Below are 22,394 nucleotides of genomic sequence, written 5' to 3' on the forward strand. Positions count from 1 at the left end.
TTACAATTATGAGTTTGAATTATTTTTCATATAAATTTAAACTTAGAAGCACTTCAGATTACAGAAAACACACAAAGTCAGTACAGTGAATTGATTCATGTACCTACCCATTATTCCCTAATAGTTATGGTACCTTTATTCCATGTAAGAAAGCAACATTGATCTATCATCAGGGTAAGCAGCATGCTAAGATGGCTCCTAAGACTCCAGGGCCTGATATAATCATACCTTCTCTTTCAGTTATTTAAACACTAATTTATGTGTTTCTCTGAAGGAACTTGAACGTTAATCACAGGAGCCCTTTCCATTTTGGCCTAGTAGTTAAAGACAGAGAAGGTAGAGAGAGGCAAAGCTTGGAATGGATTTGACAAGAGAGAAATTTTCTTACTAGCTTTGAAGGTAGGAATTCCAAGTGTTAAGAGGAGTCTCTAGTTCTGACAGAACTTCTGCTTATGAAGAAATGGGAAGCTCAGCACTATAGTGGCAGAAAAATGACTTTGGGGGCAGGTGCCAGTGGCTCATGCCTGTAATCCTAGCTACTCAGGAGGCTGAGATCTGAGGATCATGGTTCAAAGCCAGCCCAGGCAGGAAAGGCCATGAGACTCTTTTTCCAATAAACCTCTAGAAAACTGGAAGTGGTGCTGTGGCTTAAGTGGTAGAATGCTCTCCATGAGCTGAAGAGCTGAGGGACAGCGCCCGGCCCAGAATTCAAAAACAAACAAACAAACAAACAAACGAAAAATAAAAGAAAAAAAGAATTTGGGTAGCAATTCTCTGGGTCTCCACAAAGAGCCAACATCTAGATTTCTGCTTTGTAGAATAAAGAGCTGACAACTGGGCCCACACTGGCCAGGACTTTAGAACAGAACACAAATAAACCAGTGCTGATTTGTTAGGCAGAGATGGAAAGCTAATGCAAGTATTGTTAGATAAATTTCATGATTATAGTTAACTGGTGTTTTAAAATTAATATTCCTTTTTTGTAACCTCTGTTGTACAGGGTATTAAAAATGCATTTAGTTACCATGCCATAGTATCCTCTAATCTGAACTGTGACAGGTTTTTAGACTTTCCCCATTTTTTTATTACCTTGCATGTTTTGAGGGGCAGAAGGAAGGTATTTCACACTTTGGGCATGGCCCATGGATTTTCCCACTGGCGGAAGGGGCTTATGAGTGATGGGAAATGAGAAGTCATTTCATCATGAGCACTCCCTGATGTCTGTGCGATGTGCCTGGAGATGTTGTCTTTGACTATAGGATTTCAGCCGTTCCCGTTCCTCCAGAGAAACGTTTTGCTTGTTCCTTTCCTCAGTCTCTATTGTTAGAGAACAAGTCACTAAGTCCAGTTTCACCTCCAGAAAGGGAGTGTACCTACATATATTATTAGAAATGAGTTTTTTTGGTCTGAAAAAGGTAGATGAGACTTTTAATAATAAATATATATTGAATTTATCAAACAGTGTATGTAAAATACATATTTGCTAGACCATATAATATATATACACACACAATGGGTGCACACACACATATACATATATAGCAGTGTAAAAGCATTCTAGCTGCTCATCATCCCTACGTAGGATCAACCTTCATGAAGCCATACTATAATTCTTGTTCTAGATTTAATTTTTGCAATTGATGTATGACTACTTATGTTGCATCTATTTTTAGGTTCTAGCTGGCCCTGTGCCTACCCACTTTTATGAAGTGTTTATTCATATATGGGTCCAGTTAAAATTCTTATTATTAATCTTACCATTGCTTTAGTTTCTTTTAACATATTCTGAATAAAAGTCCTATATGAGATGTGTGTATCACATTTTCTTACTGGTATTTTAAATGTTGACTAAGACCATCATGGGCTTTTTATTTGCTGGCTTCTACTTTTCTCTATCTTCAATAAGAAGTTTTTTTATAAAACCAATCTAAATTTTGTTAAAAGCTATTTTTTCCCTAGAAATTTTATAGTCTCTGCACTTGCATTTAGACCTATGGTTTATTTTGAAGTAATTTTTGTGAAACAATATTTGCAATTCACTGTTTTCTGAGTCAGTTGTTTCAACTGTGTTCACTGGAAACATTCCCTTCTCCAATGGATAAAGTCCCTTAGCTACTTTGTGACAAGTGAACACATGGGTATGTTTATGAATCATCTGTCTACAGATCTCTATCACAAGCATCCTTTGAATTCCACTCCATCCTTGATAATAGTATTTGTGCTGACATTTAATTGGTCTCCTATTCGTGTAACCTCTCAAGCTTTCATTGGTTAGCATTGATTATTTCTTTTCTCATTTTTTTTGGAATTAGATGTGTCATTGTATTTACATAAAGGTTTAAACAAATATTACATAGCTGGAAGCTGTAGTCAGCCCAGGGAGATTGGAAGAATCCCATCTCCATACAACTGATCAGTTGTGACCGAGGTGCTACACATGCGCCCCCCCACCCCCACAGAGCTCCCTGGAGAGGGCAGGGAGGGTCCCACAAAGACTTGTGAAAACATTCAGGTCAACTGGTTATGGCTTTTATTGTAAAAGGGCGGAACAGGGTGAGGATTTTTACCATGGGTAGGACTTGCTCGGTTTGACTTTCCCATGGGTGCCAAGAGAGGGAGCTCCAGAGCTTTCTTACCTTACAGAAGCGGCTCAGAGGAAGAGAGAGGGTGGGTGGTTTGATGCTGCCAAATATCAAAAATGGAGTCAGACTGTTGTACTGGGTCTTGCTTTGTAATGCAGTTTAATAATTATGCCAAATAATGCTTAACCCATTAACTTTTGTTGTTAGTGTACTATACTGCAGAGTGTTTCCTGCTGGTCTCAATGTTCTGTTGTCCTCTTTTCTATTTTGCTGGCTTCTTTCTTATTAATTTTAGTGTTCTGTTTCATTTTGTAGGGTTTAATATATATAATCATATATATATATTTCACACATCAAAGTTTGTCTTTACATACACATCTTATTGTGTGTGTGTGTGTGTGTGTGTGTGTGTGTGTGTGTGTGAGTGTGTCAGTATGGGCTTGAACTCCTAGCTTTGTGCTCTTGCTCAGCTCTCTTGCTCATAGATAGTGCTCTACTATTTGAGTCATGCTTCCAGCCTAGAATTTTGCTGTGTTTGCTTCAAAATTTAGTCCTCCAACTTGAAGCCTCCTGAGTAGGCAGGGTTACAAGTGTAAGCCATTGGCACCCAGTTACACATCATAACTCTATGTGACAACGTTAAAATATTCTTCTTTGCCACCTTATCCTTTGTGTTCTACATTTTTTATGAACTCCTCAGTAGCTCCTTAGCTCTTTGCTTCAAACAGCCAGTTATCTTTTAAAATGAACAAAATTTCCCCATGTACTAACTTTGATTACTCCTCATTGTTCTAAATATATTCAAGTTTCTATTTAGTGTCATTTTCTTTATATCTAAATAAATTTAGGGGAGAATTCAAATTCTTGGATCATAAGTGTGAAGGTACCCTAACTTCTGAGATTATGTAATGAACACATGAGGATTGACCACTGGAATTTTCTCATGTCTGAGACTGTGAATTCATGAACAGAAGCATGGAACAGAAAGCAAGAAGAACCTTTAAACCTGTGTTCTTCAATAGGACAGCCACGAACTATATATGGCTACATTTATGCAAATGAATTAGATTTACATATTTATGCATTGATTGTCATTGATTCATAAAAAGCATACTGAAGTGCAGCAACTCACATTTCCTGTTGGTCAGGGTCTACCAGCCCGATGAATAACTCTGTCTCCCATGAAACCATGATCAGATGTCAGAGCATACTGGGTATCTCTTGGCAACAAGCACTGCAAATATTGAAAGTTTATTTTTCTGGTTTGCTTACTGTTTTTTTCTAAGAAGAAATATACATTGAAAGGCTTCTAAAGTAATCCTTCTACATTTCTCAAAAGATTCAATGACCAGTGGGATGTTGCTAGGGATATTAGAACTCATCGATTTAATTCCATTAGTTAAACAATGAGGAACAGAAGGGCAAAGGGATCAACACGAGGACAGGAAAACCTTACCATGACAAAAGTACTATCCAATGTACCAGTTTGTCCTCTTTAATTAGTACAATCTCTATAAACTTACACTCTCCAGCTGTTGAAAACTTGACTTTTATCCATGTGTGTTAGTCAGCCTTTCCTTACAGTGATAAAACAACTTGATATAAACAAACTAACTCAGTTTTGGCTCATGGTTCAGGGATGTCAGTACATGGTCAGCTGTCTCCATTGCTTTGCAGTCCAAGGCAAGGAGAAACATCATGGCAGAAGCACATAGCAGAGGGGCGTGAAGGAAGGACTCTGCTCACCTCGTGGCAGTCACCTCATGGCAGTCAGGAAGCAGAGAAGTAATAAGAGAGTTAGACACAAGACACAGCCCTCAAACGCACATTCCCAGTGATTAGCCTTCAAGTCCTAGTTTCCACTGCCTCCCAATAGTTCCATCCAATTGTGAGCTATGAAAAGATCCATTTACCATTTACCAATTAGGTCAGGAATTTCATGATCTAATCATTTCCCAGAAACTCCACCTCTGAATATTGCTCTGTGAATGAAGTCCTCTCTCTATGCCTGAGACTTACTTTCTGGGTCCACTTCAGAGGTAAATCAAAACACTAAGAGTCAAGTACTGAGTGAATCCCTTATTGGTTTGTTCTTTTGTCTGGCAGGTAAATACACTGTTGTATTTCCTGGGCACTGGTGGCCTTTGCTTAGTGCTTTGACAGGGTATATAGCTAGGTGATCCAGAAGTGGGAACGTATGGTCTGTTATTATGACTCTCATTGATAGTAATCAGGATGCAAGACTGATGTGTGTGTTTTTGCCACATGGGTCCAGCGGAAGCCAGAGAGGGGTGGATTTAGTGAATACAGAGTATATTTGTAATAAGTTTAACAAGTCATCAGACAATTTCCATCCTGCTAATTAGTTTTTTATCAGACTCACCACCTTGGAATAAGATTATGTGCAAAATCCAGGGGTTTGGACCAGTCTTACTTGTGAGTTGGGTTTACTTGAATAGAATAGAAACCCAGGATATTACAGGATCTAGTCTCAGTTTTATGGGATCAAATGCATTTGTTGTTGTTTCCACAGCAGATCAGATCCATGGGACCTAGTTCAGTTACCCTAATATCTCTCAAGCACTTACAACAAAGAGTATCACCATGACCAGGGCAGACATTTTGTAAAGATGTCCATGAGTGTTAGAAAAAAAATACATGAAGAGAATATAATCACATGATGAAGTTACTGATCTGAGACTTGCCCTTAGTTCAGTGGGAGGTTAGACAGAGCTCACACTGGGAAGGACTGGGAAGACTTTTGGGAAACAGCTTGTCATAACTCAAATCCCCATATATGACCTATCAACTGAGAACAGGGGAATTTATTGATTTATTGTCCGGCTATATTGTAAGCTGGGCATAGTTATCTTTTAACATCTTCCTTTTGGACAAGTATGCTTATGGACAATGAGTATAGTTTGAAAACGTGCTTGTTAAGTGAAGGATTCAAACAGGAAATGGAAGTTACCTGTGATGCTAATTACACACATAGAGACCATTGCTTTTTTTCTGCAAGGCAGCTGACAATGGAGAGCTCTTGGAAGCGACACGACTGGTTTGCATATGGAGTGTTTCCCATTTGCTACCAAAGGAGCCTAGAAAGGAGGTAGTGGTATGGCATTCTATCCCAGATTTCAGTGAAATTTGTGGCAACCTCTTCTACTTAAAATCAGCTTCTGTTGCAGAAAAGAAGCACTGATTTCCTCTTGGGCCCATGAACTAACTGAAAGCAGGGCAAAAGCTAGGTATCCCAACATCCAGCTCATGGCTGTGTCCTTCTGTCTGAGCCATTCTCTCCTGCCATGGCTTCTGAAGCACCTGACAGGACCAGAACAGCACCTGCCAGCAGCTGTGCCTCTTACTGCTGACACAAGGCCCCACCTGATTCACCTGACCCATCTTGAGATAATGACCTACCAGTCCACCAGTGAGTGCCATCTAAGCCTTTGGGGCACCTGTGATTGGGACAGCTTAATAATAATAATAGTAGTAACAGAGAATTTGTCTCTTGTTCTAGGTTTCTTTGTGTCCTTACAAACTTGACATGGGCTTTATGTCTTTTTAACAGAATATTCACTGAGATTTTGTTATGACCCTGACATCATAACTCAATCACCAACTCATGTAACGCAATATGGTATTCGTATACTTTTGTATTGTTTTCTTTGCTATAAATATTTTTGTTTCCTCTCTCACTATTTGTTATCTGAACTAGCATTTCCAGATTTTGTTAGCTAGTTGTTCAACCTGCATTTTGGAAGTAGAGTATAATAGTACATCTTTGTAGACAGGAGTAATCTAGTATAATTACAGAGTATTCTCCTTCAACATATGTTATTCTAGAAGCCATATTTAGATATGCTCTGTTTTCCTGGAAAGTTGGTAGTGCCTTAATGGACTACAAGTTAGTCCTAGATATATGAGTAAAATTGATGAATTAGTTAACTTTTGTTGTTGTTGTTGGTTGTGGGGCTTGAACTCAGGGACTGGGTGCTTTCCTGATTCTGTTTGCTCAAGGCCACTGCTTTTCCACTTTGACCATAGCTCCACTTCTAGTTTTTGAATGTTTAATTGGGGTTAAAAGCCTCCCAGGGACTCTTCTGCCCAGGCTGGTTTTGAACCACAATTCTAAGATTTCACCCTCCTGAGTAGCTAGGAATCCAGGTATGAGCCACCATTGCACAGAGCTAGTTAACTTTTTATTAATGTTGATTTTATTGATGTTTGACAAGGACATGCACCTTACTCAAGATGCAAAAGATAACAAAGCACTTACAGTACCAAATCTCTCTGTCACCCGTGTCATCAAATCATTCAATCATCCTCCCTCAGAATAAATGTAGTTTCCTTTTCTTTTTTCTGTTTTAATTTCACAGTGGTCCTCGTGGTTGAACTCAGGGCCTTGAGATTGCTGGGGAGACTCTATGGCTTGAACCCCGCCCCCCACCAGCTCTTTTTTTTCTGCTACTTTTCTGAGTAGGGTCTTGCATTGATGTCTAGGTTGATATGAATGGTGATCCTCCTGTTTTTGCTTCTCATGTAGGCGGAATAACAAATGTTCACACCACACTCCATCTTATTGGTTTAGAGCTCAGGAAGCTTTTTAGCCAAACTGGCCTCAAATCATGAGCCTCCTGGGGTTAGAGGCATGAGCCCTGCACCTGGCTGTTGTTTCTTATATATTCCTCGAGACATAGGTTGTATGTATACACCCAAATACGTGTACAGAGTATATTATTCTCAAAAACAAAAATGACATCACAGTATAAACTGATCTACTCTCTCTTTTAAGTGAATTTATTGTCAAATAGTTGTAATATTGATTTTCTATTTACCATTCAAACTCAATTCTTGTAGTATTTCCTATTCAATTTGATACTTGATTTAAAATTTTGGTAAATTTTAATGGATTAAAAAGTCTGGTTTATTTTGTTAAGAACATTACAGGGTCAGCATAGAAGATCTTCTCACTTCAGTGACCACAGCTGCTCAGAGTCTGTGATGATGGAAATGTTCAGGAAGCACATGCTTACTATGGGGTCTGCTAGCCATGTGCAAGTAATTTATGGTTAGTGAGATGAAAGAGTCACATTTTTAATTTTGTTTAATCTTAATTTTAAATGATCACATGACTAATGATTACTGCTTTGGACAGTACAAGCTTCTATAGTGTTTCCTGACATCTACTAATATGACAATTATATTAATCCATTTTCTTAGGTAGATATCTGTAGCTATTGTCTTGTAGAATTCTAAGTTTTCCTTGGGCTGGGGTTTAGCTCGGTGGTAGAGAGCTTGCTTAGAAAGAATAAGGCCAACCCTGGGTTCAGTCCTCATCGCTACAATAAACAAACAAATATTTCTTCATTTGAAACAACATACAACGAATATCTAAAATAAGCTACCTGCCTACTGGTCCAGCATGTCTGTATTGATTTTGAATTTTTATTTCTGATATCTTCATCACTCATCTTTCTAAGATGATATTGGTCATATGCATTTCTTGAGGTTAATAAAAGGCAAAACCACAGATATATGGTATGACATTGTTTATTGATATTATATTTTATAGAATCACAGACTAAGAAATATAAGCAAGTTCTCAGATATTTCCTAAATTCAGGTAAATCAGAAAGTGTGGGTAAATCAACTCTTAGACTTCTTTTAAAGATAGTCTTTTTAAAAAAATTTGTATTATGAAAATACCATACAGAGGAGTTACAATTACATGGGCAAGATAATGAGTACATTTCTTATCAAGCATTGTTGTTTTCTCCTTTGTTTTCCCTTCCCATCCCTTCCCCATATCCCGTTCCCCCCACCCATATCACCCCTCTTCCCCCCTCCCCCATGGAGCAGAAAGATTTCCACTTCTACTCCCAACCCCACCCACCCCCCCCCAAAAAAAAAGAAGGAAGAGGAAGAGGAGAAAGAGGAGAGGGAAGAAGAGGAGGAGGAAAGAAGAGGAGGTCCACCCCAGCTTTTCCTCATCTCATAAAGATAAAGACTTATTTGGTTTGTTTCATCTAAAACAGGTCACAAACAGATCATTTTTCAAATTTACAAGAACCAGTATTGAAATATCACTTTGTCCTAACTTTGTATTTTTTGTGTCAAGAGAATTTGTTATGAGAAAAAGAGGAGTTGTATATATGTGGGTTGAAAGGGAAAAATAATCCTGCGCCTCCCACTCCTGAGTTTCAGTGGTGTCTATGAAACTGGAAAGGAAACGAACGAAAGGGAAGCTGTTGTCTTCATCCATGCATTTACTGGGATAACTTTTGTGAGCTTTTCCCAAAAGTAGGGACAAAGCCATCAAGGGGAAGCAAATCTGCCAATGAAGAGGATGCAATTGGTCTTATTTTCCTTGATAAAGAAGAGGAAAGGGTGATCACAGCAAAATTCTTCGCGTGTCATTGCTGATGTCTTACTAATGCGTACACCTGTGGCCGCTGCAGCCTCTGTTCCTTCCTCAGTAACCTCCACAAAGGACTGGTGCAGGGCTTTGGTCACTACAAGACCCCCTTTCTGACTCATGCCTGAGAGGTCAGCCTTCTTTGGATTGAAGGTGTCAGCCATCCCCAGGCGTACCAAGATGTTCTTGAGGTCGTATTTCTCTGCCATCTTGAACCGCGGCAAATATAAGTTCACTCGCATCTTGGACATGTTCTGTGCACTTGTCCAGTCTAGTAGTTTCTCAGTGGTGAGACTATCTTGAAGCTGTAAGAATAGGAGAGAAAGCAGCTAAAATTAAAGATCTATAACACCTTTTAAAAATGAACTGAGCAGGTGGGAAATCTTTAGCAATAAATGGACTATAGGGATAATTCAACTTATTAGCTCTTGTTCTAATAAGCAAAAAGTCCTGACTACATATACATATTTAATATATTGTGTGAGCATTGTATATGTATGAACAAAGCCAGAATCAGTACATTATTCTGTGTAGAAAGGAAACTATATCATTGCTCTTACTTCTCTTACCAGTGTGACGAATGTATCATTTTTTGGTAGGCTCTCCTTTTATTTTTCTGTATACATTACTTATTACATAGTGAAATTATCAAGTATCCCTTATTGTTATTTTTTACTTCATATATTTGCAAACATCTCACACAATTCTCTGCTCTCTCTACCAAAGTTAAATTGCTGTCCACTATTACCATCAATTGATAATACATATGTATAACTCTAGTAAATTGTTTTGTGTCCGACTGTAAATGTTTGCCTTTCAAAGAGGAAACATCATTTCTCAGCTGGCATTTTTCATTACTCTGAAGCTCCTTGGTCTAGAAGCTGGTTTAGACCTGGCAGTATAGGAAAGAGGGCCTGGAGAGGCAAGTTTCACCTTCTGCAGCCCATCCACTTCATTGGGCAGCAGGACAATCATGCTCAGCTCATTGCCTTTGTAAGGCATTTCCAGGATCTTGGCCTGCTCAGCCTCCAGTGATGCAACATTGAAATGCTTAGTTTGTTTCATCATCTGCACGGGTTTGCTCACATCCTGCAAGAAATTAGAGCATCAAAAACTCAATGAGACAGAAGAGGCAGCAGAGAAGTCTTCTGAGATGCCACACACATCTTTGTCGTTGGAAGAGCCAAAACAGGAATTTCATAAACTAGACACACGAGATTCTTCAGGTATTTCTAACTAAATGTAACTACTAGAATAAACTAGATATCCACAAATTTTAATGGAAAGCCTAACAAGTATGCTTAAATTGCATCTTTCATTTAAAACTACCCTATATCATGTAATTAAATTAACTGTTACCTTGTTCAGCCAAAAGTTTCCTTCTTCAGTATATTCTTTTTTAAACCTCTCCTCCCACTGCCCTTTGAAATAGATTGCATTCACCAGAACCAGGACGGTGCTTGAGTCCAGACTATCAACAGGGAACAGGTCTTTGATTTTGTCTGCAAAGGAAAGAACATAAAGGCCTGTCATGCAGGTACAAGCGATCTGTCTGGGAGATGCTATGTGAAAGTGATGACTGATCATTAGTTAATTTAGCTCCTAGGGACTCACTGGCCTGCTCCCCAGCTGCAGCCTTCTTTGTGGTGCCGACCTGGGATGGAGACAGAGCTTCTTGTGATGGGAGAGCAGGCTGGACTTTCTGTAGGGTGATTCTAGCCATTTCACATTGAATACTGGCAAGCATGTTTTGTTGACTCTGCCAACTTATTTCTTTCCCTACTCCCTTCCCATCTTCCCTTCTACTTGATTTCCCAGATTATATCATGACTCAGAGGAAATGGAGCCCAACTGCACATTAATCTTGAAAAACATGAGCTCTCTGACTGGACATGTACGCCCTGTTCTGTCAGGCACTAGTCCTTTGCTGTGGATGCATTTTCAAGTTGGGCTGCTGGAGCCTTGGCTTCTCATGAGAGTTGGAGGAAGGAGAGATATGCAGAGAACAGGCAGCTCTGATAAGCCCCCTGCTGAGGAAGGAGAACCTGTGTGTACTTGTCTAGGAGGTGTGGGTAAAATGAGCCCAGGGAGCTCCAGCTCAGGTGGCAAGCATTGTGGGTTCCAGGGAGAATTTACACTTTCTCAGCTAGAGAGAAGAGAAAGGATTCTTTTCTTGTGTATTCTCTTAACTATCCATAATGAAAAGCAATCCCTGCTTTCAAGGAAAGGATAGGAGCTAAAAACAGCTCTGATATGGACTCAGCATGCACAAAGACACTGTCACCCAGGGCCTGTGCCCTCCCGTCCCCGAATTCTCTCTCCATGCCTGGGACCCCACCACATCTGCAGTGCCATTTCCTCCCTCTCTCCAACTCCATCTCCACATCCTCCCACAGTGCTCCTGCACATGTCACGTGCAGGACTCGCGCCCAGGGTACTCAAAATGTTTGTGTAGCAGGCAGCCCTTTCATACTCTACCATTTGTTTGGCTTTCCACCCAGGCATTAATCTTCTTCCGGTTTTCTTCTGTATTGTTTACAAAATCGAGTGATTCCACATTGGCTAGGTAAAATTTCTTCAGTTCATCCAGATATTCCTTTGAGATGTAGAGAAAGAAAGGAGGAATGAAGACTAATGCATGCAGTAGTTAGCTTATGAGTGTGGTGAGCTGATGCAGACCGTGACCACATCCACTATTTCTGGCACATTCTTATTTGAATAGAAATGGCATGCAGGCATTGTAAGAGGGAAATGCAGTGTGGCACAAAAGAGGAAGATACCAAAGGTTGAAAGTATATAACATAAGAAAGGAGAATGGAGGAAGAAACAAAGATATGCACCATTAGTAACAAGATGCTCTTAAGGAAAAGCATTGCTCATGAGAATTCTGACTGGTAAATCTGACCTTCACATTTTTCATCTCTGTGCATATGTCCAATCCTAGGAATACCATATTCCCTGATATGTCCCCAGCTCTCTCAAGGGACAGATACAAGTGTCTACACATTCTAGAGACAACTTAGCCAACATTTCTCTCCAAAACATGTTCCCTGTGTCTGTAGTAGTTCAGTTCATCATAGTCCCAGTAACATCCTCCTTGGGGAATTCCTGTGTTCACAGGTGACATGCACTGTCTGGTTCTGGGACACTGCTGTGAGGGTGAGCTGTGGTGCTGGAGCAAACATTCCCCATCCCAGTCAGTCCTCGCTCCCCCCATCTGGCCTCAGAAATGGGGAGCAGAATGCAGATGAAAGGTGTGGAAGGCAGGCAAACTTACCTGAAGAAATGGAAAAGTCTTTTCTCCATAAAGACTGTTGGCAATTTTCAGCTCGAATGCATCAGTGGGTGTGTTTAATTCCGTCAGCATCTTTTGAAACTGATGGTGTACAATTTCTGAGTCTTCAGCCTTCAACATCAAAGAAGATGCTCATTGAATTAGGCTGTCAGTGAAATTCAGACCCCAGGAGCAATGCCTAAATGCCAGTAATCTCAAAGATGACCTTTGGCTTCTTCCTTTAAAATTGCTGTAGTCAACCTTAAATACCCTGAATATTCTCCTTTACCTTCAACAGGAGGAAATTCATTCCTCCTGCTCTCATACACTTAGCTCTAGTCTATCTCATGTAAACTGACCAGGCTCAGCCATTGGGTTCCCTCCTTGATTTTAGGAAGTGTAGCACCCCAGTTAAACTCTAAGTTTCTTTATGGAGAAGTTTGGCATATTTAAACCTATTAAAACAAATGAAAATCTGTTATACTTCCTGGTGGGAAAAACCTTAAATTTGTTGGCCATAATATATGGCTCTGGCCTTGGTGGATTCTCTGTATTAACATCTATGTGCTGAGTCCTTTGATCTTGGTACTTTGATTACCTGTAAGCTTAGTCTACTTGAGATGAAGCTAGGAAAGCCCAGAGCATTAAAGGTCTTTTCTCATAAGACACCAATTAGCTGAGACAGGTTTCTAATATATGCTGGTCTGAAACTGGAGCCTTCTATATTGGGTAGCTAACAGTTTGTCACTATTTAACCCTAGACTCATATGTGTGCTAGTGACCATTTCCCCAATTATCTTTGGACTTGAACTTCTTCCTCTTGAGCCTATTCCTGAGTTAATTCACATTAAATTGTCTTAGTGACATTGCGATTATGAGCCTTGTTAATTTTATAATCATAGTAACCTTTACTGAGCTTTTTCTTGAGAACATGGTAGGGCAGTGTTAGAAATGCCTGCACAGGAGGGGCTTTTTAACCCCTTTCAGCCCCTTGTTCAGTGAGATGAAGTCACTGACTCAGAGCAGCTGTGTCTTGCTCATGTAAACCACCTGTGAAGAGCAGTACTGGAACCTGAGCCCGGCCTGCTCAGTGCCATCCCCGTGTTCTTCAATACACAGGAATGTTCTGGGACTCACGTGGCTGGTCGTGCAGGTTTTCTTTGTCTCCCCTGTGACTTCACTGAAGTGAAGGACCTGAAAGGCACGAGATGCAGACAAGAAAACTTCACTGAGAAGACCAGAGGAAAGAACACAACCATCACCTCAGAAGAAATGAAAGCTCACAGGAACAATAAAGACACAAAACTAAAAAAATCTCCCAGCTTTAGGAATGAGTTTGCTCTTTGAACAAAACACTGTAGAACAAATCCCATTTTGTCATCAGCTCCTTCAAAGAACGTTCATTCATCATTTCTGATTCAAACATGTCTGATGATGTGTCCCTTGAAGTCACCCAATGAACCAGTAGTCTGCACATGTTAAGCTCATCTGTTTCCTCGTGGGTCTAATAAGATAGCCCAGCTTCCAAAGCACAGCCTGGCACAAGGAAGTAGAGGGCAAGAATTTGGGAACTGTGACCACACAGTTGTAGGCATACGTGCTTGGCCTCCTGTGCCTCCCTCAGGCCTCCTACTCAGAACTGTCCATCTGTATGCTGGCTTAGCCAACCAGCAGGGGAGAGAAGACCACACAGGTCAACAGAAGGAAGGGAACACCTACTTCCTTAATCTGGTGTGCAGTGTTTCCCTTGGCCCCCAAGGAGACCATGGAGAAGGCTGAGGCGATGCTCAAAGGGGAAAAGAAGGCATTGTCTGCCGAAGGCCCCAACTCCCGCAGGAAGTCAACCGCGAACTTGGTGTTTGCCACACTGAGGGAATTCATGATGATCTTGGCAGGGTTCTGCAACTCCTAGAAAAAGGAAAATGACATTCATTGTAGAATCGAGTTACAGAGCAGAAGCCTATTCTGTGGTGAAAGTTTCTTAAAGAAAATAATATATCTGTCATGTAGGATTTTGGTAATGACAGCTTTTGTTCTTTTCACTTTCTCAGATTTCCATAAGGGACATATATCAATCTCCTACTTAAAAAAGATGAATGAAAGCACTACTATCAAACAAGCAATTAAATGTTATTGAGTTTTCTGTTCATCGTTGTCTGAATAGAAAGATTGATAAAGAAGGCCGTGGTAAACATTTCTGTGGGTAACATCCAGTCAGTTGTCCAAAGCCTCCTCTTTGGCTTTTCCTTCAAGGCTCTTCAGCTGCCAACCAGTCTACATGCTTGTAAAAATGCATTGAGCTGAGGGAATAACTGGAGCAAAGGAAATTTTCTATTTTCCCCTGACACAATACAGAAAAACAGTCAGATCGAATAAAGTACATGCATGACATAACACTCTGAAAAGTAATTCATGTTGTTGTGCCGTAACAGCCAAAAGCGCTTACCTGTGTTCCTGCTTACCTGTGCTGCAAAGGCAAACTGAAGTCGTTGGGGAAGCTGTGAGCTGATGTTGGTGCAAATGAGATTTGAGGTATAATATATAGCTCTCCTCCTGGCGCTTCTGCCTCCTCATATTAGTTCAATTCAAGAAATCCAACTGAAGATTTCACAACCAGGCCAGCTTTCACCATTGTGTTTACGCAACTTTGTGGGCAAAGACAGTGAGAGGCCCCCCCTACTCAGGGATCAGCAATTGCTGCAGGCCACTGGCTCATCTAAATGCATGCACAATCTCATCTAATATGAGTCACCATATCACTTCCCAGCTTCTTTCCATACCCTCACCTCACACCCTCTGCATGTCCTTCATTCTGTAAAAGGAATCTTTCTTTATTTGGATGTCAAACGGACTTCAAGAAAGACTCTGATTACAAACAAAGTAGCAAGACAAAACAAGTAGAAAACAAAAGCAGCAACAATGGTAACGAAAATGTGTCTTGTTTCCTGTTCTTGGAGTTCATTTCACAGAATGTAATTGATATGATCCTATGCACATAGCTCTGAGCCTTTGTCAGCCATTCCTATGCATATCCTCCTTTGGCATCTCTCTCTATAACCATATATCATTATGTGTGTTATTTTGTAGATTTATAGTCACATTCTAGTTAGCACAGATGAGGCAAAACTTCCAGCCTACGTTCCCTTGGCTCTGGCTTACTTTGCTTAATATAATTATTTCCAGGTCTTTCCATTTTTTTATGAGTGGGAATGAGTAGAATTCCATTATATATGTGTGTATATATATCAAACATTTTCTTGATCTATTCCTTTTAAAAAGTCTCACAATGACCAGTGGAATATTGCCATGGACACTGGAACTCATTGGCTCTTCCATTAGTTAAACAATGAGGAACAGAACGGCAAAGGGATCAGCACTAGGACATGACAACTTTACCATGACAAAAGTTCTACCCGGCCTAACGCTTTGTCCTGTTTAATTAGTGCAGCCTCTGCAAACTTAATACTCTCCAGCTATTGAAACCCTGACTTTTATCCATGAGTGACAGTCAGCTTTCCATTGCTGTGATAAAACAACTTGAGGTGAACAATCTAAGTGTCTTTTGGCTCATGGTTCAGGGATGTCAGTACGTGGTCAGCTGTCTCCATTGCTTTGCAGTCCAAGGCAAGGAGAAACATCATGGCAGAAGCACATAGCAGAGGGGCGTGAAGGAAGAACTCTGCTCACCTTATGGCAGTCACCTCATGGCAGTCAGGAAGCAGAGAAGTAATAAGAGAATTAGACACAAGACACAGCCGTCAAACGCACATTCCCAGTGATCAGCCTCTTCCCACCAGCCTTCAAGTCCTAGTTTCCACTGCCTCCCAATAGTTCCATCCAATTGTGAGTCCATGAAAACATCCATTCATCAATTAGGTCAGGAATTTCATGATCTAATAATTTCCCAGAAGCCTCACCTCTGAATATTGCATTGTGAATGAATTCCTTTCTTTATGCCTGAGACTTTCTGAGTCTACTTCAGAGGTAAATCACAGTAAGAGTCACGTACTGAATGAATCCCTCACTGGTTTGTTCTTTTGTCTGGCAGGCACTGGTGGCTTTTGCTTAGTTCTTTGATAGGGTGCATGGCTACGTGATTTCAGAACTGGGAATGTATGATCTGTTATCATGACTGTCTTTGATAATATTCAGGATGCATGGGTCCAGTGAAACCCAGGTCTGAATTTGGTGAATCCACAGTACATTTGTAATTAAATTTAACCAGATGATCATCAAACCATTTCAGTCCTGCTAGTTAGCTTTTAATCAGTCTCAACAACTTGTAGTAAGATTATGTGTGAAATCCAGGGGTTTGTGCAACACTGACTTGTAGGTTGGATTTGCTTGAATAGGACCCAGGGTATTACAAGATGTGCTCTCAGTTTTATAAGATCAAATGCATTTGTTGTTGTTGTTGCTTCCATAGCTGGTCAGATCCATGGGACCTAGTTCAATTATCCCTAATATCTCTTAAACACTTGCTACAAAGAGTCTCACCATGACTAGAACAAACATTTTGTAAAGATGTCCATGAGTGTTAGAAAAAGATACATGAGGAGAATATAATCACATGATGAAATTACTGATCTGAGACTTGCCCTTAGTTCAATGGGAGGTTAGACAGAACTCACATTGGGAAGGACCGGGAAGACTTTTGGGAGACAGTTTCTCATAACTCAAATCCCAAGGTAGTAACCTTAGAACTTCTTCCTTTTGGACAGGTATGCTTATGGACAGAATATAGTTTGAAAACTTGCTTGTTAAGTGAAGGATTCAGACAGAAAATGGAAGTTATCTCTGATGCTAATCACATACATAGAGACCATTGCTTTTTTTCATTTTTTTTATTGTGAAAATACCATACAGAGGGGTTACAATTACATGGGCAAGGTATTGAGTACATTTCTTATCAAGCATTGTTTCTTCCTCCTTTGTTTTCCCTTCCCCTCCCTTCCCATCTCCCCTCCCACCCTCCTACCTCCCCACCCTGCACCAAAGTTGTCAAGTTTGTTTTTTGACATAACGACTTGTAGATCTCATTGTTGCAATGGGTCCACCTGTATCCCTATTTAAACAATTTGTTTTTTCCCTTCCCCTCCTCCAATTATACCAACATCAAATACAGTGAAAACAGGGGTTATACCATGGGGGAGGGACTTACAAAGCAACAAAGAAATCATCTTATAAATATGTTAGAAACAATCGCAAGAAAGAAAAAAACATTTGAGTCCTTACCCTGGGGTTCATTTCACCTAACATCAACTTATCTGACTGTTTCTGCTTGTCTCAGACATATACTAGTTATTGAGACCATTGCTTTTTTCTGCAAGGCAGCTGACAATGGAGAGCTCTTGGAAGAGACATGACTGGTTTCCTATTTGCTACCAAAGGCTGTTCTACAAGAGCCTAGAAAGGAGGTGGCGGTATGGTGTTCTATCCTAGATTCAGTGAAATTTGTGGCAACCTCTTCTACTTAAAATCAGCTTCTGTTGCAGAAAAGAAGCACTGATTTCTTCTTGGGCCCATGAACTAACTGAAAGTAGGGCAAAAGCTAGGTATCCCAACATCCAGCTCATGGCTGTGTCCTTCTGTCTGAGCCATTCTCTCCTGCCAGGGCTTCTGAAGCACCTGACAGGACCAGAACAGAACACACCTGCCAGCAGCTGTGCCTCTCACTGCTGTCACGAGGCCCCACCTGATCCACCTGACCCATCTTGAAACAATGACCTGACAGTCCACCAGTGTCTGATACCTACAGGCTCTGGGGCACCTGTGATTAGGAGTGCTTAATAATAATAATCTACTACTGCTACTACTTCTACTACTACTTATGCTTCTCCATCTGCCTCCAATTCTTCCTCCTATTCAAACCCAAAGTAATTTTTATAGGAAAGATGGGTTGAAATATATACCTCTCTTCTTCTGCCATGACCCATAATACACTTATTCTTCACCCTAAGTCATCCATTCTCATTATTTGGCATGTTGGAGTTAATAAGTGGACTTTACTTGTGAACCCCCAATAGTCGGGTTCTGTGAACATTCTTCTTGTTAAAATTCAAACTGTGTGTGTGTGTATGTGTGTGTGTATGTTATGTTTGTGTATGAGAAAGAGAAAGAGAGAGAGAGGGAGAGAGGGATGGAGGGAGGGAGGAAAGAAAGGATTTAGGTTTATTGATGACCTCCAACCTGGCTCATATATGAATCTCTGTAATGTTAACTTGTTGAACTAAAATCCTGTGTACCATGTCAATTTTAGACAACTTTGTAAACTTTGAATTGATATATTGTTGCTTTACCCTGAGGTCAATAGTACTCTGGAGAATAACCAGGTGTAGTAAATGCTTCAAACCACTGAGTAACAATGTGTGTGTGTGTGTGTTGGGAGGGAGTTCGCCAGAGAAGGAAGGATAGCATTTGGTCTCACCGTTGGATCTATTCTCTCCCTGTCTATGACTAGGATGGTAAACATTCAACTAGAGAATCTCTTGGGGAGGAGTGTTAAGTGATTTTTTTGAATAAACAAAATCACTTTTTCAAAGATAGGCTAATGAAGAGGATTTTTATTACTTCAGTGATTACTTAAAAACTCATGTGATGATTTTAAACTTAGCTTGATTGGAACAGGTACAGATAGTTTATATTTCCAAGAGGAAACAAAACCAATGCTTTAGCCACTCCTCAAGCTATAAAAGCTTGCAAGGATTCTCCCCAAGAGTAAGTATTTCACACAGATTTTTCTTCTCCACCATTGACTGGTCAGTGTTTCCCATATATTTGGGAGCTGGGATTTCAAACATGTGCCCATGTCTCTGAGGACAGCATTTCCTAGATAGGTAGCTGCTCCAAGAATGACACTTTAGAGGTGAAGGTACCACACCTCAGACTCCCCACCATCCGGTTCAGTCTTGGTGTGCTCCTAGCCCTCATGCCCTAAGTCCCTTGCACTCAAGGTAGAAGCATCATCATAAAATGGTACATGACTGACGTGGGATATTGAAACAGGGGGCTGGGGCTTACAGGGTCAACCACATGAAGATGGAGGATATGTGCAGACCACAAATCGGCTCAGTCACACAGACTTTTTCTATCTGATCACCCCAAATGCAGCTTTTCTGGATGTCTGTAGATCAAATCAGCTTGCAAACTGGACAAAAATGCCTCACCGTGTGAGGTATCTTCATGGGAAAACAAGACTTGCCCCCCTTCCCCTCCACTTGGCTGTGGTCACTAGGACACGGGGTTTTGAAAATATCCCCTGATGGGACCCTGGTGGGCTGTTGTAATTGCAATGCGCTGGGGAAATACAATTGAAAACATGACATCTTGGCTGGGTGCACTTGCCATCCTGACTGCTCAGGAGGCTGAGATCTGAGCATTGCCGTGTTAAGCCAACTGGAACAGGAAAGTCCTTGAGACTCTTATCTCCCGATAATGAGGCAAACGCCCGAAGTGCAGCTGTGGCCAGTGGTAGACGAATAGCATTGAACAAAACAGCTGAGGGTCACCACCAAGGCCCTGAGCTCAAGCCACAGCATAAGAAAAAATTTTTTTATCCCCACCAGTTTTTTTGGGGGGGAGGTCTGGTCATGGGACTTGAACTCTGGGCCTGGGCACTGTCCCTCAGCTCTTCAGCTCAAGGCTAGCGCTCTACCACTTGAGCCACAGCGCCACTCCTGGCTTTTTTCTTTTTTTTTTTGCTTATGTGGTGCTGAGGAATTGAACTCAGGGCCTCAGGCATGCAAGGCAAGCGCTCTACCACTGAGCCACCTTCCCAGCCCCAAGAACATTTTTTTTTAAAAGGACATCTTCCCTGTTCATAAAATCAAGCAGATACAATATATTCTCTACAAGGTTTCAAGCTACGTAATAACTAGTCCTCCAGTAAGATACCTTGACAAATGTATTTGTCATGTGTATTTCACTCTAGAAATGGGGAGGATAATTAGTGTTCACAAATGGACTGCAGCCAAAGGAAACATAAGCTTCCACGTTGAGGGCTGGAAGCCATTGTGTAATTTGGCTGGTAGTCCTCCAAAGAAAGTGGGAAATAGGGGCACTACTTGTAGTGAAACGAGTAAGATGGCCTCTTTGGCATCAAAACGGCACTCGTATACTTTCAATTATTGTCTTCTTTACTATAATTTCTTTGTTTCCTCTCTCACTATTTACCTTGAACTGGAATTACCAGATTTTGGTAGGTTGTTGTTCAACCTGCCTTTTGGATGTACAGTATAATAGTGCATCTTTGTAGACAGGAGTAATCTAGTATAATTACAGAGTATTCTCCTTCCACATGAATCATATCTGATTCCAGTAGTCATATTTAGATACGCTCTGTTTTCCTGGAAAGTTGGTAGTGCCTTACTGCACAACTAGCTAGTCCTAGATATGTTAGTAAAATTGTTGAATTAGTTATGGTGGTGGTGGTTGTGGGGCTTAAACTCAGACCCTGTGTACTCTCCCTGATTTCTTTTGCTTTTCTACTTTGATGAAAGCTCCACTTCCAGTTTTGGAATGTTTAGTTGGAGTTAAGAGTCTCCCAGGGACGTTTCTGCCCAGACTGGCTTTGAACCACAATCTTCAGATTTCACCTTCCTGAGTAGCTAGAAATCCAGGTATGAGCCACCATTGTGCAGACATAGTTAACTTTTTACTAATGTTGATTTTATTGATTTTTTTTGACAAGGACATGCACCTTACTCAAGATGCAAAAGATAACAAAGCACTTACAGTACCAAATCTCTCTGTCAACCATGTCATCAAGCCATTCAATCATCCTCCCTCAGAATAATTGGTATAGTTTCCTTTTCTTTTTTCTGTTTTAATTTCACAGTGGTCCTTGTGGGCCTTGAGTTTGGTGGGGAGACTCTATGGCTTGAACCCCGCCCCCCACCAGCTCTTTTTTTCTGCTACTTTTCTGAGTAGGGTCTTGCATTGATGTCTAGGTTGATATGAATGGTGATCCTCCTGTTTTTGCTTCTCATGTAGGTGGAATAACAAATGAACAAATGTTCACACCACACTCCATTTTATTGGTTTAGAGCTCAGGAAGCTTTTTAGCCAAACTGGCCTCAAATCACGAGCCTCCTGGGATTAGAGGCATGAGCCCTGCACCTGGCTGTTTTTTCTTATATATTCCTCGAGACATAGGTTGTATGTATACACACAAATACGTGTACAGAGTGTATTATTCTCAAAAACAAAAATGACATCACAGTATAAACTGATCTACTCTCTCTTTTAAGTGAATTTATTGTCAAATAGTTGTAATATTGATTTTCTATTTATCTTTCAAACTCAATTTTTTTGTAGTATTTCTCACTCAACTTGATACTTGATTGAAAATGTTGAAATCTAGTTTCTGTTGTTAAGAATCTTCCAGGGACCACATAGTATATCTCCTCACTTCAGTGAACATGGCTGCTCAGAGTCTGTGATGTTGGAAATGTATAGGAAGCACATGCTTAGTCTGGGGTCTGCTAGCCATGTGGTAATTTATGACTAGTAAGATGAAAGAATCATCTTTTTAATTTTGTTTAATCTTAATTTTAAATGATCACATGACTAATGATTACTGCCTTGGACAGTACAAGCTTCTAGAGTGTTTCCTGACATCTACTAATATGACAAATATATCAATCCATTTTCTTTCTTTCTTTTTTCTTTTTTGGTCGGTCATGGGGCCTGAACTCTGGGTCTGGGCACTGTCCCTCAGCTCTTCAGCTGTAGACTAGGCTCTACCACTTGAGCCTTAGCCCCACTTCCAGCTTTTTCTGCTTATGTGGTGCTGAGGAATCGAACCGAGGGCCTCAGGCATGCAAGGCGAGCACTTAATCACTGAGCCAACTTCCCAGCCCTTCAATCCATTTCTTGGGCTAATATCTGTAGCTATTGTCTTGTAGAATTCTAAGTTTTCCTTGGGCGGGGGTTTAGCTAAGCGGTAGAGAGCTTGCATAGAATGAATAAGGCCAGCCTTGGTTTAGTCCTCAGCACTGCAATAAACAAATAAATCTTCATTGAAAACAACATAAAATGAATATCTAAAATAGGCTAATTGCCTACTGTTCCATGCTCAGCATATCTGTACTGATTTTGAATTTTTCTTTCTGATATCTTC

The 22,394-nt window shown here is 40.6% G+C and overlaps 1 protein-coding gene across 1 annotated transcript; it reads right to left on the minus strand.

The window, feature by feature from the left end:
- Positions 1-8,515: 8,515 nt before the first annotated feature.
- On the minus strand, positions 8,516-14,778 carry LOC122119449 (serpin B4-like). Its single transcript, XM_042693502.1, has 8 exons — positions 14,737-14,778; positions 13,994-14,182; positions 13,412-13,468; positions 12,278-12,406; positions 11,479-11,596; positions 10,360-10,502; positions 9,934-10,089; positions 8,516-9,305 (listed from the first exon to the last, which is right to left on the minus strand). Exons 2-8 carry the CDS (start codon positions 14,153-14,155, stop codon positions 8,901-8,903), a joined length of 1,170 nt encoding a protein of 389 aa, XP_042549436.1. The 5' UTR covers positions 14,156-14,182; positions 14,737-14,778; the 3' UTR covers positions 8,516-8,900.
- Positions 14,779-22,394: the final 7,616 nt, after the last annotated feature.

The sequence above is a fragment of the Dipodomys spectabilis genome, unplaced genomic scaffold (assembly GCF_019054845.1).
Source record: "Dipodomys spectabilis isolate Male_0828 unplaced genomic scaffold, ASM1905484v1 ptg000169l, whole genome shotgun sequence".
In the NCBI taxonomy this organism is placed as follows: domain Eukaryota; kingdom Metazoa; phylum Chordata; class Mammalia; order Rodentia; family Heteromyidae; genus Dipodomys; species Dipodomys spectabilis.